We start from the raw sequence: 17405 nt of genomic DNA, 5'->3' as shown, positions 1-17405 counted from the left end.
AAGCAAGCCAAAAACTATGTAAATAAGCATCCCAAAATATAAATTATATAAGACGCATACAAGGACCCCAACAATGCAATGAGAATGATGACTCCCACCATTAAATTTAGGATTGTGTCCAGTTTAAATGGGAGTGAATATTCAAACCAAACATACATTTTTAATGATCAATTGACATATTTTCTAAACCAGTGTTATCTAAGTAGGGATGAGGGTGGGGAGAGTTTAACAATATAACTTATATGCATATTTGCATAACCCAAGGACACAGACAATAGTGCCAAGAAGACTGAGGGGGCGTGGGAGCTGAGGAATGGAGGGGGTTAATGGGGGTGAAAAAGAGGGACATCTGTAATACTTTCAACATTAAATATTTAAAAAAATAAAGGAACTTTCTCTGATGATCGTTCCTGAACACTTGCAATGGGGCTAGTGCAAGTGGGGAAGTTAATTATTTTTATGCCTATTTAATTTTAATTAATTGAAATTTAAATAGCTACATGCAGCTATGGTATTGTAGAGTGAAGGTTTAGACAGAAAAAAAGGCAGCCCGTCACTCAGTGTTCCAAAACCTTCTGCAATGTAATAGGTAAAACGAACTTTGCATCCCAAAGTTACTGTAAAGCCGAAGCACAATATATAACTTCTCCATGACACAACCTTTGTGAAGAAATCTCTCTTGAAACTTGAAGAATACTACCCCACTGAAGTCTTTCTTTTTAAAGGCACACTTCCATTTACCAGGCATCGTTTTCGTTTTCTAGAAAAGAAGCAATTTCCCCCCAATCAACCCACCCCAAAATAACAACCTAAAAACATAAGACATTACTGAAGTTCACAGAATGACAGGCACCCAAACCATGAAGAGCTCTTATAACCCACATGTGGAGCTTCTGGTTGTTTTAAAATCCCATCCAAAACAAACAACAACAAAACAACTATCACCTTCCATTCACTGAGATTGAAACTGTGAGCTTCCCAAGCCATACCTTCTCCCCTCCCACTCTGAGGCATTTTTCTCCACTTTTACTCAGATACCATTGACATCTGGCTCTGTATATATAAGTTTAAGGCATGCCGCACGATGGGCTGGCATACCTATTACTGAGAAATGGTTATGACCACACGTTAGTTAGCATCCATCTAATGAAATCTAATGGCAAACACATGGTTTTCCCCTTGTCAAGTCATCTTTCAGCAACTTTCTAACAGTCCACACCGCAGTGATAAGCTTAGTCATCACCTGGTCCATGAGAAGCCACTCTTCCAAATCAGGCAGAGGTTCCCCCCCAACTCAGCACCCAGGCACCTCCGACCCCCCTCCACCCTCCACCCTCCACCCCCGCCCCGCACCCCTCCCGCCCCCGCGCGCCCCGCCCGCGCCCCGCCTCACCTTTCTCGCTGACGCTCTCGCTCTCCAGCTCCACGTCCTCGCAGCTCGTGTACTCCGGCGTGGACACGCCCTCCTCCTCCGAGCTGCTCACCGACATCTGCCGCCGCTTGCCGCCGCGCTTGGGCCGGTGCGGCTTGGGCGGGGACGGCCGCACCGACTCGGACTGGTCGGAGCTGAGCGAGTCGTTGCGCAGCATGGTCTCCGCCTTCTCGCGCTTGGCCTTGCGCACCAGCACGGCCGCCGAGCTGGGGTCCAGGCGGCTCTGCTTGCGGAGCGGCTCGGGCGCTCGGGGCTCCTGGGCTGCGGGCGCGGGGGCCGGCCCATGCCGGGGCGCCGCCGGCGGGCTGGGGTTCTTCGCCGGCGGCTTGGCGCCCGGCGCCGGTGCCCGGGCCTCCGCCGTCCTCTCGGCCGGCTGGGTCCGCGGCGCGGCGGGCGGCCCGGGCCGGGGCGCGGCGGGGGCGCGCGGGCCCGCCTTGCCCTCGGGGCCCGCCTTGCCCGCGGGGCCGGCGGCGGCCTCGGTGTGCGGGAGCGCCACGTCGCTGTGGCGCCGCTCGTGCCGGGCGCGGGACACGCGGGCGTGCATGCGCATCTGCTGCTCCTCCGGCGGCGCCGTCACCGGGTACCGCGCCAGGTTGGGGTCGCTGCGGTACCGGGTCTGGTACTCCTCGCCCCTGGGCTTCCCCTCGGCTGCGGCGGCGGCGCCCTCCTCGCGTTTCCCCTGCAGGTGCAGGTCCGAGTAGTCCTGGGAGCGGCCTTTCTCCAGCCGCCGGCTCTCCCGCCTTTCTCTCCGCTCCCGATCCTCCGGGGCCGCCTCCCCGGGCGGCGCGGAGGCCTTGGGCACGCGTCTTCGATCGCTCTTCGGGGCGCCTTTGCCATTCTGGTCGGGGAGCCCAGGCGTCTTCTTCCTGCGATGGACAAAGGCACTTTGTCAAGCAGAGCCCGTGTGGAAAGCCTAAAGCGAAGACCAGACCTTCGTTTTCCAGATGTAAAGCCTTTCGAATAATTGCTTATAATTGGATGTCTAATGAAAAGCGACTTGACAAGGAACCGTTTTTTTAAACCTGTATATCCGACTAGCTTTCTAACACAAGTTGCATTACAATAGGCTCTGGGACTTTAGAAAGTATTGGTACATTTCAAATTCTCTATAAATTAACTAGCTCCATAAGTGCCATCAGTAATCTAATTCAATAAATGAATAAGTTGTATGCTAACAACTGTGAACCGAAGACTAAGAATATGTTAGATGAAACGAATACAGGTAATAATCTAGGAGCAAAAGGACATAAACCAATTCAAAACTAAATATATACTTGATATCTGTTTGGACAATAGATAGTGACAATCTTTTACTGTACCTGAAACGTTTCAAGAATGGACATACAAGTATGTCCATTTCAGAAATCAAATCTGATAGCATTTCTTCCATAGTAGAACAAAAGTAATTCTAATGCGATCATGTGCACCCAAACACCTTTTTAAGAACTTGGTTAGGAAAGGAATGGCTGACCCTTAATCTTTATTTTACTTTCTGTAGGCAACAATAATAGAAATATTGGAAAATTTGAAATTAATATTCATTTTTCTTTCCCTCTCCCTAATTTCAGAACATAGTACAAAAGAATAAAACAGTTTTCTTCTACTTTTCTCTCTATCCTGTTGAAGACACTGGCAAGATAAAAGGAAGAGAAAGGGGTTTGCCAATCTTTGAATGTTGTATCATTCCGTTGCTCCATCCGGCCCTTCTCTGTACACTGGTGTACTCTTGATTTTGGAAAGTTCCAGCAACTATTGCAGAAGTTACAAAAAGTAGGTGCCTTGGCTAAGCATTCTGACACCACTATATAATCTATGCAATTAAAATGGAGACAAACTAAGGCTGATTTTGGAATCCTGAGGTCCATAGAAGAGGACTTTTCAACATCCTTTGACTAAAAGCAGTAGTAATAAACCAAAATCAAGGGGGAAAAGTGGGGCGATTTCTATTGTGGGTTACCAAAATAGTAATTGCTAAGATATGGGTTAGTTTGAGGAAGCTTAAGGCATAGTTGATCTGGTTAGAAGTTTATATTGTGTTAATTTTATTTTCCTGAAATTCTGATAGAGAATGCTTACCTTGCAGGGTTCCTATGAGGCTGAAAGGAGATACCATCTGTGAAAATGCTTTATGAAAGGATAGAGTACTATGAAAATGGAAGGAGTTCTCCAGTCTATGATTCTTTGCTTATGATTGTTTTTCTCACCTCTACCTTTAATTGTTCCATTTCCACTAACTCCTGATGAGTGTATGAGATATGATCAAGGATTCTTCAATAATTTAAAACACTGCCATTCTTTAAGTCTTGCTTCTCTCCCTAAAATTGTTACCTGTCTCTCTTTTGCTTCTACACTCTCAATGTCCTTACTGTTTTCTTAAGTATTTATACAATCAGTGAGTGATTGGTATAATCCCTTGGTTAGCAAACTACCACATGCAGCTCTTTGGCCCTTGAGTGTGGCTCTTCCACAAAATACCACGGCCTGGGTGAGTCTACTTTGAAGAAGTGACATTAGAAGAAGTTTAAGTTTAAAAATTTGGCTCTCAAAGAAATTTCAATCGTTGTACTGTTGATATTTGGCTCTGTTGACTAATGAGTTTGCCGGTCACTGGTATATTCAAAAGGGCATTTGCTCCTCTATTGTCATTTTCCTTTAGGCCACATGCTCTTGCATATACCTGGAACACCAATCCCACTCTTCACCTGGTTAACTCCTAGTCAATTTTCAGAGCTCAGTATAAAATAAATATTTTCAGAGAAGGCGTGCTAATGTACCCACCCACTCTCCGCTGGGTCAGGTGACCCCATCACATATTCTCTCAGAGCACACATTTACTTAAAGACTAATGCTACAAGTGAAGAAATGATTTAAAAGCTTTGCTGAATTCAAGGTTGGAAGTTAATACCCAACAGGGTGACTAGTTTATATCTGCACACAATATGACCAAAATGCTTCTCAACAAAGGTCTCCAAAGGCATGATACATTCTAAAGATAAACATAACTCTTCAGGCCTGTTACCTTCTATGTTAGCTTCCAAACATGTTTTCTTAAGACCGTTACATTCCTGAAAATGAGTTGTCAATACAAGACCTTGCCTTTTGCCTACAGGGTTAAGGAACTATTACCTCTCTCTTGGCGGTTCACTTCTAGACCTGGATGCAGCCTGCTTCTGTTCTGGCCCCATGGCTTGCTGGGCGGGCTCAGCCCCCTTGCTCCTGTCTGGTTGTGCACTGGGAGGAGCGGTGTCCTGGGTGGAGGCAGCTGCGGTGCTTAGGGGGGTCTGAGACCGGGATCGCTCCTGGAGCCGCGCTTTCTTTTCTCGGGGCACCTCAGAGCCAGCACCTGTAGCCGTGTCACTCAGGGTTCCATCCTGACTGGGCTGCTGAGGGCCACTTCCAAAGAACCAGGCCCCAGACTTGGTTAAGATTTCTTGTTGCTTTCGACATAAATTGCATACCCACATAACCTATTCGAAGAAGAGAGAACAATATAAAATTTCTATGCCATTTAGAAATAATTTATCTTCATCAAACTAAAACATCTTTTAAGGGGGGAAAAATTTTGTCAACTTCATATTTATCCTTATAAATTTCTTGTGTAAAAGATCCTTGTACAAGTCAAAGTATATGAAATGACAGTGCCTCTGGGTAACCTTTTCTGTGCCATTCGAATCCTAAGATTCTGAGTTTCCTTTTACTGTGTATCCATCACATTTTATATGACTAACCCTGCAGTTTTGTTTAAAAAAATATATTACTAAACTGTTTTAAAAGGGGAGCTGATTGATTAGAAAGACATTATAAGGAGCGATAGAATTAATATTTATGTACATAAACTTTAGTGTCTTAAAGGGTTTAGAAGGTATCCGGTTTCTCCAATTATTAAAGCCAATATTAAAATATATTTCTGTGGAAAATAAATAATAAAAGTAGGCACAAAAAAAGTTCAAGCTGTGTGTTTTCCCTAGTTCATTAGTAGTAGACTAACCTCCAGTTTATGCGATTAAGTATCATTTTTCCACATCCATATTTACTAAATCAATACATCTGGGGCTGGGTTTATTCATATGTGACAACTCTGATATAGTTTCCACAAGGAGAGCTATTTCTGCGACAGTCATTTAGAAACATACCCACTGATAAATTATAAGATGTATGACCACTTGAAATAAATCTATATATCTGCTCTGACATTTAAAATGAATGTAATAATGAGGACAATGATGATAATCAAAATAATAAATAATTAAAGTGACACCAGCAGACACAGAGCTGAGATTGGTGCCTGCAGCCCCATGAGCCTTCTCTTCAATACCTCTGCTCCTTTGTGGTGAGTTCACCGTGCTGCCTCAGCCAATTTCCTTTGGACGCACTTTCATTTTCATTTGTATTTCAGAAACAGTACTGCCCCATGCAAAACCTGATTACCAAACTCGAGGCCCTCATTTTCACAAATGTAAATTCAGTCAACAATTACTCAAAAATATCACATAAGGATGAAAATATCCTAGGTACATTTACATGAGAAACAATGAGGAGAAGCAGCAGCTTTGTTTATTTGGCAGAAAGAAGGAAATGTACAACTGAAACATTCAGATAGATAGGAGGAAAATTGTAACTGCAGCAATAAAATTTGACAAAAGCTAAAGTGAACATAAGAAAAAGAGTGAGAAAAGATAATATATATTTTTCACATATAAAATGTTGCAGATAAACTGTTAAAAACTGCTGCCTTTTCTAAATGAGGGAACTCCAATGAACTAATATGTCTGGGGAGAACTACGACAGAGAGATTTGCAAGAATGTTTAAGATTGTTAAAGCTTAATTCATTCCTCTACATTCCCTCAGATCGTAAAATTAATTAGCTTCACAAAAGTAATCAGGCAGGCATGATCTACTGGTATAATAAAAGCATAATATGCTAATTAGACAGGACATACTTCCAGACGACCTTCCGGATGAAGCAGGGGCTGTGAAGGCCGAGGCAAGCCCCTTGCCCGCATTTCGTGCATTGGGCCTCTAATATCTATATCTTGTCTTATAATTGATACCACAGAATTCCCATTCTAAGATGTTAAACAAGATGAACAAGGCATTGCATAAGCCTTTATCAAAATAGATTTGTGGAATGCGTCTTCAATTTCTTAATAAGACTCTATTATTCCCAATGTATCACAATCTCCTTCTGACATAAATAAGGTCCCTCAGAAGTCTTCATGGGTTACACATGGACATATCAAAAGATTACATCGAAGGGCAATGTCCCAGAGCCATGACTTCCACGCAAGTGACATCTATTTGCTGCTGCCTACACCCCAGATGGGGACAGGGGCTGTGCTTCCTCATCAGTTGCCTCTTAACTGACAAAAAAGTGGTGAGCATGTCTGACACCAATCCATGTGCAGTAAGTCCTCACTTAATGTCATCGATAGGTTCTACAACTTTAAGTGAAACAACAGAACAACCAAACTTACCACAGGCTAATTGATATACACAAGAGTTAAGTTCCTATGGCATCTCATCAATGTTGTGAGGAAACAACACTAAGGAATAACATTATTGGAGGGCCTGCTGTAGTAAAGGAGGTGGTTATGACACACTGACTATTTTATATCAATCAAGTAGACAATAAATTTGTATTTATTACACTAATTATAAGCAAAATATTATTCAGAACCTAAATTAAGCCCTTTTCTACAAAAATATTAAAGCATACTTAGGGTAAGTCTACAAATTTTCTTTAAAACCATACAGAAAAACAATAAAAATTATAATTAATATAAGAATTCCAAAGTGGAGTTAAAATGGTCATGATGATATTGATTAAAAGAAGAGCAAAAGAGACTGTTCACTTCATTGTACATCTTTATATTTTCTAAAAAAAATTTTATTTTGATTGCTTCACATTTTAAGTGTCATAAAAATGGGCCAGTAAATGTAATTGCCAGATTTGGGAAAGTTCTGAATTTTGACTATGTGCAGAATTACTACAGTATCAAGAAAAGCAAACAAAATATAGTTACTAGTAATTACAGTTAAATTTAACAATTCACTTAATATCACTTTAAATTTACCTAATAGGTTATAGTTAGGGAGTAAGTAGAAGCAGCTGGTTTAATATTTTTAAAATATTATTTAATCATTTATGTTTGTGGTGTTTAGTCTAATTTGGAATATACAGTTTAATTCCAATATTTTCCTATATCTTATTTACTTGCACACCACAACATTTTTACATTTATATTTCAAAACTGGTTGTAAGTGTGGTTAATCTTTCCTCTAATTTGAAAGCAAAATTAACTACAAAAAAGTCAAAATATTTAATTAAAGTACCATCCCCAATCTCAGTTATTAGTTATATAAATTACTCCTGCCACAATGTTTACAAAGAAAAAGAAATTGCTTATATGAGTAATAAAGAAAATATAATATTTTTCTCTGACTTTTTAACATATTTCATATCAAACATTACAGACATGTATAAAAATGAGCCAAATAGTTAAGAAGCAATACAGTTATGCATGTTTAAAGATTCTCTTTTTGAATATAGTATTAAGTATCATTTTGCTTGTCTGGAACTATGTAGATAACCACAAAGTGGGAGGGGAAGCCTCTCTTAACTAATTTTCTAAAAAGAGCATAAGAAAATTGGTTCTACTAAAAATGCTACTTATTTCACACACACACACACACACACACACGTGCACCTACCTTTTAGAGATTGCACTATGTAGGGTACCTTGAATGAGCATACTGGGATATGTTCCATACTAATCCAAACTAAAGCAGGTCTGTGTAATAACAGCTTAATAATTTACAAATGTTAAACAAACAAATAAATGCATATCAAATGAAAGGTTATTTTGAAGCAACATGGATTCTGAAAGTCCATGTCATACATCAGAAATATGAAGAATATTTGAAAAATGTATTCGGTCCTTTTGATGTAACAGCATTTTAAATTCTATCTTCCCACATAATGAAACCATAAGTAATACATTTCATCATTTTATGAAACCCATAGAAATATTTTATCCAGAGAAATAAAAATTACAACATCCCCTAACATGTGGAGAGAGAAAGAGAAAGAGAAGGAGAGAGAGAGAGAGAGAAAGAGAGAGAGCGAGAGAAAAGAGAGAGAGAGAGAGAGAGAGAGAGAGAGAGAGAGAGAGAGAGAGAGAGAGAGAAGGGAAGGGACGGGAAGGATGAGATTGAATACAAATTCCATGGATAAAATTGAGAATTTGACAGAAAGTGTCATTCATATAGAAGAAATACTTTACACGTGCTCTCACATGAAATGCTTATAGAACCAGGAACACAGAGCAGAAAAAAATGTGCCTTAGATTTACTCTGGATGATACTATTGAGGCGAATTATGACACAGAAGTGCATAATTCTTACATTAAAATTTCTTGCTTATAAGAATTCATGCAAGATATTTAATATTACACACACACACACACACACACACACACACATATATATATATATATATATATATTCATGAAGATTTTAAAAAAGATAACCTGTGTTTAAATTTTCATTCTATATTTTACACTTAAATTTTAAAACTGACTTGTTTAATACAGTACTTTATTTTTTAAAAAATTTACACTACCATTTTGTGTCAGTTATAGTAATTTTAACTTTCAAAATTTCAAATTACCACAACTGGCTCAAGAAGAAATAGAAAATCCAAATAGCCTTAAACTAGTAAAGAAGTTTAATTCATAGTTAAAAGACAAAAGAAGTATAATTCATAATTTTAAAACAACTTACAATGAAAATTCTAGAGCCAGCTATCTTCAGTGGAAAATTATTTTAAATATATTTAAGGAGCAAATGATACAAATCTTACATTTTTAAAAACAGTAAAGAGAGAGAGCGAGAGAGAGAGAGAGAGAGAGAGAGAGAGAGAGAGAGAGAGAGAATAAGGGAAACTATTTCAACTTCTGAACTCATTTTATCAAGTAAGCATCCCCCTAAAATTAGACTCATTATACAAGGAACCCTTGTTCAAAGGAAATAAAATAAAAACCCTATGTCCCTCTTATAACCAATCTATAATAATAAAAGGGTAATAGGCTAATTAGACCGGATGTCCTTCTGGATGATGGTCAGAGGAAAGCGCCCAGGTCCCAGGTGCCTGCCAGCAGCCGGAGGAGGGAAGCCCGGGTCCAGCCAACAGCTGGGAGAAGAAAGGCCTCCTCTGGCATGAATTTCCGTGCATTGGGCCTCTGGTTATAAATAAGAAAAATTGATGCCATAGTAGAAATGAATAAATTCTTAGAAAAATACAACTCTCCAAGACTGAATCATGAAGAAATAGAAAACCTGAACAGACTGAACAAATTGAATCAATAATCAAAATCTTCCAACCAGATGGCTTCACTGGTAAATTGTATCAAATATTCAAAGAAGATTTAATATCAATCCTCAAACTCTTTCAGAGAGTAGAAAAGGATAAAACACTTCGAAATTCATCTTCAGAGGGCAGCATGACCTTGATACCAAAACCAGACAAGACTCCACACACACAAACAAAATAATAATAATAAGATTTGTAAGCCAATATCTCTGATGAACATGAGTATGAAAATTTTCAACAAAATATTAGAAAACCGTATTCAATAATACATTAAAATGATTATGCACAATGATGAAATGAGATTTACTCCAGGTATGCAAGGATGGTTCAACATCCACAAATCAGTCAGTGTGATATACCACATTAACAAAATGATGGATAAAAATCATCTGATCATCCCTATATATGCAGAAAAACATTTGACAAAATTTAACATCCATTTATGACTAAACTGCCAACAAGGTGGGAATAGAGTAAATTTACCTAAACATAATAAAAACCATATATGACAAGCCCACAGCTAATATCATACTTAATATTGAAAAGGATGCCCACCACTATTGCCATTTTTATTCAATAAAGTATTAGAAATTCTAGTCAGAGCAATTAGGCAAGAAAAAAATAAAAAAGCATGCAAATTGGAAAGGAAGGAGTAAAAGTGTCACAAATGGGATGATATAATATATAGAAGTCCCTAAAGATTCCACCAAAATTGTTAGAATAATCAAATTTGGTGAAGATGCAGCATTCAAAATTAACATATAAAAATGTGTTGCTTATACTAATAACAAACTATAAGAGAGAAATTAAAAAACAATTCCATTTATAATTGCATCAAAAAGAATAAAATACCTAGTAATAAATTTAACCTAGGAGGTGAACAGCTGTGTATACTGAAAACATTTTTCAATGAAAAAACATTGAAAAAGATAAAAATAAATAGATATATTGTGCTCCTGGATTAGAAAAACTAATATTGGTAAAATGCCCATATTACTCAAAGCAATCTCAGATTCAATCCCTATTTAAATTCCAATGACATTTTCAGAAAAATAGAACAATTTTTAAATTTGTATGAAATAAAAAAAAAGACCTCAAATAGTTAAAGTGATATTGAGAAGAGAAGAAAAACAAGAAAACCAAGATTGGAGGTATTACTCTCAGATTTCAAACTGTATTATTAAGCTGTATAATCAAAATAGTATGTTATTGACTGACACATAGATCAATTGAACAGAATGGAGAGCCCAGAAATAAATAAGCATATATACATCCCATTAATATACAACAAAGGAACCAAGAATATGCAATGGGGAAAGGACAATCTCTTCAATAAATGGAGAGAAAACTGGACAGACAAATGCAAAATAATGGAAATGGGCCACCATCTTACGCCAAACAAAAAATTAACTCAACATGGACTAACTACTTAATATAAAACCTGAAGCCATAAAAGTCTTAGAAAAAGCAAAGGCAGTTAGTTTCTTGCCAGCAATCATAGTGATGATTTATTTTTAATCTGACAACAAAAGCAAAGAAAATAGAAACAAAATTAACAAATGGGGCTATAAACTAAAAAGCTTTACACAGCAAAGGAAATCATCAACAAAATAAAAGGCAACCTCTGAATGGGGAAAAAAAAATACTTGCAATCATATATCTGTTAAGGGTTAATATCCAAAACATATAAAGAACTAATACAATTTTTAAAATCTGATTAAAAAATTGGCAGATGATCTCGAGAGACATTTTTCCAAAGAAGGCATACAGATGGTCAACAGGTAGATGAAAAGATGCTCAATGACTAATTATCAGGGAAATCCCAAACAAAAAGAAGAAATAAGTTTTGGCAAAGATATGGAGAAAAGGGACCCTTGTGCATTGTTAGTGCGAATGTAAATTGTTGCAGTGACTCTAGAATAAGATATGAATGTTTCTCAAAAAACTAAAAATAGAATTGTCATATAATCCTGCAATTTCATTTCTGAGTATTTATTTGAAGAAGATAATACACACTCCATTGTTGGCAGCCTCTTGTCTCCATAAAGTTTTCCTACTCTCAGAAATTGGCCACCAGAGCCAATTGGCTGACACTTTGTCAAGGAGTGCTTTGCTTTTTAATCCCTTTTTGATGCTTGATCCCATGAAGCAATTAGAACTAATAATCTGTAAAACTATGAGCGTAAATAATTTTCTGTTTTGAAATACCTTAATTGATTGAAATAGGACTAACTCCACACCCCAGTTTTCTAAAATGCCTCTCTTCCTCCAAGAAACCATTGCCAAACAGATACCTAAAAAGAAATCATATATCTTTCTACTCCTAGTTTTGAGGTAAACATTATATTCAAGAGCATTTCATGAGTGTATATGCTAGAAAGAAACCGAAACATCTTTTATTTAAAAAGAAAAGGAAAACATAGAAACACAGTCACTATTAACACTGTAATGTGTTCATGAGTTCAGCCACTACAAACCAATATATGACAGCTAACATAATTATAGCCATCAAAATACTTGAAAAAATAACTTGCTTAATAAAAACTGTATCATGGAGAAAGCTTTTAGAATAAGTTCTCCTATTTCTAATAAATTAACATTGGCCCAGTTTTCACTATGCACTTCATCCCCCTCCCCTCCCTAACTCCATATGTATTATTGCTGGTGGCAATATTTACCAGAATTGTCATCTATTTTCAAGGTTTTATAAAGTTTTTGTAAAGTGTTCTCCTGCTGTTTATTTCACACCTGCTAACATAATCCTTCCTTTCTGTTTCTCTGTTTAGTTACCTTGGAAATGATATCATAACATAGCAGAAACACCTGTCACTGCAAGATGGTTCCTCCTTAATTTTAAGCTGGAGTTAACCGCATTTCTGTATGTGTATATATATATTGGAAAAAAATGTTATTTGGCACAGGTTTCACACTAAAAAAAAAAGTCTGCAGTCACTCATAAAAAAACAGTATTTTCCTTATTAGTGTATATGATCTGGAAATAAGTTCTGATGGATTTTTAAAAATACATATAAATGGTTATCTACTTTTGCCAGGAAATGGAAAGATGTCATATTATACATGAGGAATTTACTATCTAACGTGTTAAAAACAACACACCAATTATTAGGCATATCTGGTTTACTGCTTTGTGAAATACAGTAAGTCAGTTAATTTATCTTTCTAGGCTTAAATTTTCTCCTCTGCAAATGGAGGACAATGATACTTAACTTGCTACTTTTTTTTTTCTCTGAAAAGAGATAATTTGTGTAAAGTGGTTACAACTTGATACTTAAGTGCTTGATATTTAGAGGGAGGCTATATTAATTTCCCCTCACATACTCAGTTTACAAATATTAAAATAGAGATTTCTTCTAAGGCAAAACAATTTAAGACCCACTAAGGCAAATGCAGAATTTAATAATTGATTTGAAAGCATGATATGAAATATTTTTTGTCAAAAGAATGCAAATAATAGTTTTATTACCAGAATGTTAGAACTTGAAAGAATTTTATAGGCCACCTCATTCAAAAGCCATCATATCCCAGGAAAAGAAACTGCATTCAAGTCACTGGCCCCCAATGACACATTTGATTAACAGTTTGACTGAGCTTAGAACAGACCACTTTAATCCAAGTCTGGTGCTTTAGCTGTTTATCATCAGCCTCATTTAAGCCAACACTGCTCTACTAAGCACATTGAATTCTGAAAAACATATATTTAAAATATAATACCAAGGAATATTTTTCACTATCCTTAAATGCCTAGCTAAAATTTTAGAATGCCAGTATATACTCTCCCATGGGTTATGCAAATTGCATGGTTAAGGTTAAGTAACTTTATAAAATGTCAACATGTGACAAATAATTAAGTAGGACTCTCTTAATTCCCCTTTGTTTGAAGGATTTTTTTATTTATCTACCTACCTATTTATTTATTTACTTTTTTGAATACTAAGCATACTGGCCACTATTTGACACTATCATTCTTTGGAAAATAAAATCTTTTAATGATATTTTGCCTCAAAATACAGCCTCTAATTTACTAAGTGTAACAATAATGATTTATAATACCTACTAAACAATGACTTAAATACTCATAACTTGGAAGTATATTTAAACCTTTTTTGGGCAGAAGGAATTATGAAAATTAATAGCACAGAAAGCCCTTTTGGAGCTATTCTCTATTAACAGCATGTTGATTGTCTCCAAGCACAGCTCACCTGCTCTGTATCATTGGTGCTGGGTAAGGGCTAGCACTTTATTTATATTATTCCCAGCAGAGATCCTTAGACAATATCACTTCTCAGTGAAGCTCAATCCAAATTTCATAACCGTGTTATTCAAGGATTAACTTTACAACTGTCTCAAATAGTTTGTTAAACTCTGTAAGAGTGAAAACACTAGTGAGAAATTACCTATTCACGGAGAATGTACAAAATAGTCTATCAAAATATCGTTGGCAATACTGGAATTTATATTTACCATAGAATATAAGACATGTATAACCTGCACATCCGTTGGGTAAATTATCAAGTTTTTTTCTACCAGTCTGAGAAAGGAAAAGGAACATCACCACCCTAAGGAATTATTCCTCCCTCCTTATTCCTATACGAAGCACCTTTCTCAAATAGGTAATTTAATTTTCTTTGACTTCAGACTGCTAGTCCTCAGTTGTTAGAGTGTTAGCCTGGGACTTAGTCACCTAGGCTACTGCCTTGTTTTCTTAAGTGTACATGTGTAGAGGTAGAGCTGAGAGGTGAGGTGAACTCAGGTGTCCTTCACATTATGAATGATTTTCTTGACTAATTGCATTGATAGTTCCCCCTTTTGTATTTATATTGACTATCACTTAACATAATACTTTACTCTCTAGCTTTTATTTTGGTAATAATTTTTATTGCTGTGTTTTGGGCTAGCATATTTTTGCTTTTTTTTTTTCATTAAGTTTTTGGGGCTTTCTACCTTCGAAGAGTCTAAAAAGTTATGGTCAGCTAATCATACCTCTACTTACTTGCTAGCTCTGTTCTGAATTTGCTTGTATTTTAATTTTTCTCTTATTTAAAGAAAATTTGGGTAGCTGGGGTATTGTTTGTATGTGTATTCTGTTTCCTATTTTGATCCACTCTTCTGCATTATATATTCATTATTACAATTTTAACAAAATTTTTTACTTCAACTAAATAAACTAAGACCAAATGTAATGTTCTTCAAAGCCTTTCTTGATCTCCCCACATTGAGTTATTCAGTCCCTTTCTTTATCCTTTTTTAACTTACACAAAATATCCACAACATTTTGGACCCTTATTAATTTATCTACCCATTAAGTGTGTTGTCTTTGAGACTAAGGACAATGTTAGTTTTTTGGGGTTTTTTAGAACAAAATTATTGAAGTGTAAATGATCTAATTTTATTATTATCACTACAAAATGTGTAATGAAACACAAAATAAGTAGATAGCAATATTATTTACTAGAAATTTATAATGTATATCATGTTGTGCATGGTATATATGTTAGTAGTCATCCCAAAAACACCCATAGTAGAAAATATTATATAACTTTATGAATGAGGAATTGAGTCTAATATGGGTAAGTAGATTATCATAAATCACAAAACTCCAGAGCAGAAAAGCCAGACTTTAATTCTATTACACTCTTAAGCTAAGTCTCTTAACTATATTTTTCTGGATAATAATATCAAGATTAAATTTTTAAGATCTCAAATTCCCAACCCAAAACCAATCTAGGTAAGTTAATGCTCTAAGAGTAATAATAGAAAGCTTTGTGCAATATTGAGAATGTGGGACAGATTGAAATCTATATGTATACATATATGGATATATTCAGATATACAAACATATTCATAAATTATCACGATAAAAATTCAAAATATTAAAGTATATATGTTTTTCTGTGTGAAGGTAAAGCTTAAACATATATAAAATGCAATTATAAACAACCAGGATCATAATGAATAAATTATATTGACCTTCAGGAGTTGTTTTGTTTTTGTTAGTTTCACTTTAATTTTTTGTCATGTAAGATACAAATATTTCCAAAATATTTACACTTGCAATATTGGTAGGTTGACCAATATAATCATTACATTTATCATTTATTGAAGAACTAGTATATACCAAACACTTTATACATACTATTGATAATTCTTACACTACTCCAGAAAAAAGGATATTACTAACTCCACTTTGCAAATGGGAAAACTGAGGCACAGCTGAAATAGCCAACCTGAAGCTATCCAGGTAATGACTACCTACCCAATCCCCTCTATCTTCCATGCCCTTGGAGGGTAGCAGAGGAGAAATTTGTACCTCTATGACACTTGGTATCCTGCTAGGGAACTTGCCTCCCTGTTTTATTTACTCCACCTAGGGAGGCACTGCCATGACTGCTTCACAGATGAGAAAACGTAGCTGTAGAAAGCTGAATGTCATCCACAGTCAGGAAGTAGAGAAGCTTGGATATGAAACCACTCTGTTTGATTCTAGATTCATGTTTTGTTCCCTCCTACAGCGATCACTATAGAAGCAGATATATATGTTTGTGCTGCAACCAGTGAGAATGGAAAATACTCAAGTCCAACTGAGATACACAGCCAAGCTGGACTATGCACATCATAGGTCCAGCCTCCTATATTTTTAAATTTATTTTTTAAATATATTTTATGATTTTTTACAGAGAGGAAGAGAGAGAGAGATAGTTAGAAACATTGATGAGAGAGAAACATCGATGGCTGCCTCCTGCACACCCCCCACTGGGGATGTGCCCGCAACCAAGGTACATGCCCTTGACTGGAATCGAACCTGGGACCTTTCAGTCTGCAGGCCTAGGCTCTATCCACCGAGCCAAACCTGTTTTGGCTATGTTTAAAATTCTTTTGTCTGTTTTGCTAATTTGACTATTTGCTGAAAATATCAGATACTTCTCCCAAGGGACCTGCTAAACTGCAGTAGGTTTTTCCTCTCTTCTAATTCAATTTTACAAACTTGAAGGTTAATAATAAAATCCAGTTATGAGCTATGAATAAACTAAGAGCACATGAGGCTCTCTTATGAATTAATAGTATAGGTTTAATTGTTTGGACATGGTTAAATTATTTATGAAATTTCACACCATCTTTTTGCCTACTTTACCTGTTTTTCAGAGCATGAAGTTGATAGCAGGTTGCATTTTGGATAAATGGGATGTTACCATATTACTAAACCATACTTGGTGTTTAGCCTATAATATCATAGTATACAACAAGGATCAGTGCTACTCCAATTGTGGTCTGTGGAAAGGCATCACTGAAAAATTATTAGAAATGCATATTTCTAGGCCCCATTCCAAATCTATTCAAATTTCTGGGGGTGGAGTCTAGAAATCTGCATTTACATCAGCCCCTCAAGTGATTTGTTGCCCAGATTTTCCCTAACAACCTTCTCCAAGTGAAGCATAGAGTGAGTCAAGCATGATCTTTGAGTAATTGGGCTGTGGCTCAGTTTCCTCATCTGTCACATGGAGATAATAATAAAGTGGGCTAAATGATGAGATAAAATACATGGATGTATGATACAAACACATACACCCGTGCACAGCAGAGAA

The 17405-nt window shown here is 36.7% G+C and overlaps 1 protein-coding gene across 40 annotated transcripts in view; it reads right to left on the bottom strand.

Moving 5' to 3' along the window:
• The window catches only part of RIMS1 (regulating synaptic membrane exocytosis 1), a 389052-nt gene that overhangs the window by 171711 nt on the left and 199936 nt on the right, over nucleotides 1-17405 (bottom strand). For all 40 annotated transcript variants that reach the window (XM_084889208.1, XM_084889221.1, XM_084889224.1 and 37 more), the window contains 2 exons: nucleotides 4559-4899; nucleotides 1394-2298 (listed from right to left, as the gene is read on the bottom strand). In XM_084889208.1, coding sequence (XP_084745334.1) covers nucleotides 1394-2298; nucleotides 4559-4899 — 1246 coding nt within the window. The remainder of the gene's footprint in view (nucleotides 1-1393; nucleotides 2299-4558; nucleotides 4900-17405) is intronic.

This window comes from Pipistrellus hanaki, assembly GCF_964339955.1.
Source record: "Pipistrellus hanaki genome assembly, chromosome: 7".
Lineage (NCBI taxonomy): Eukaryota > Metazoa > Chordata > Mammalia > Chiroptera > Vespertilionidae > Pipistrellus > Pipistrellus hanaki.
The sequence above is the reverse complement of the archived record's forward strand: the minus strand, read 5'-3'. Positions and strand labels throughout refer to the sequence as shown.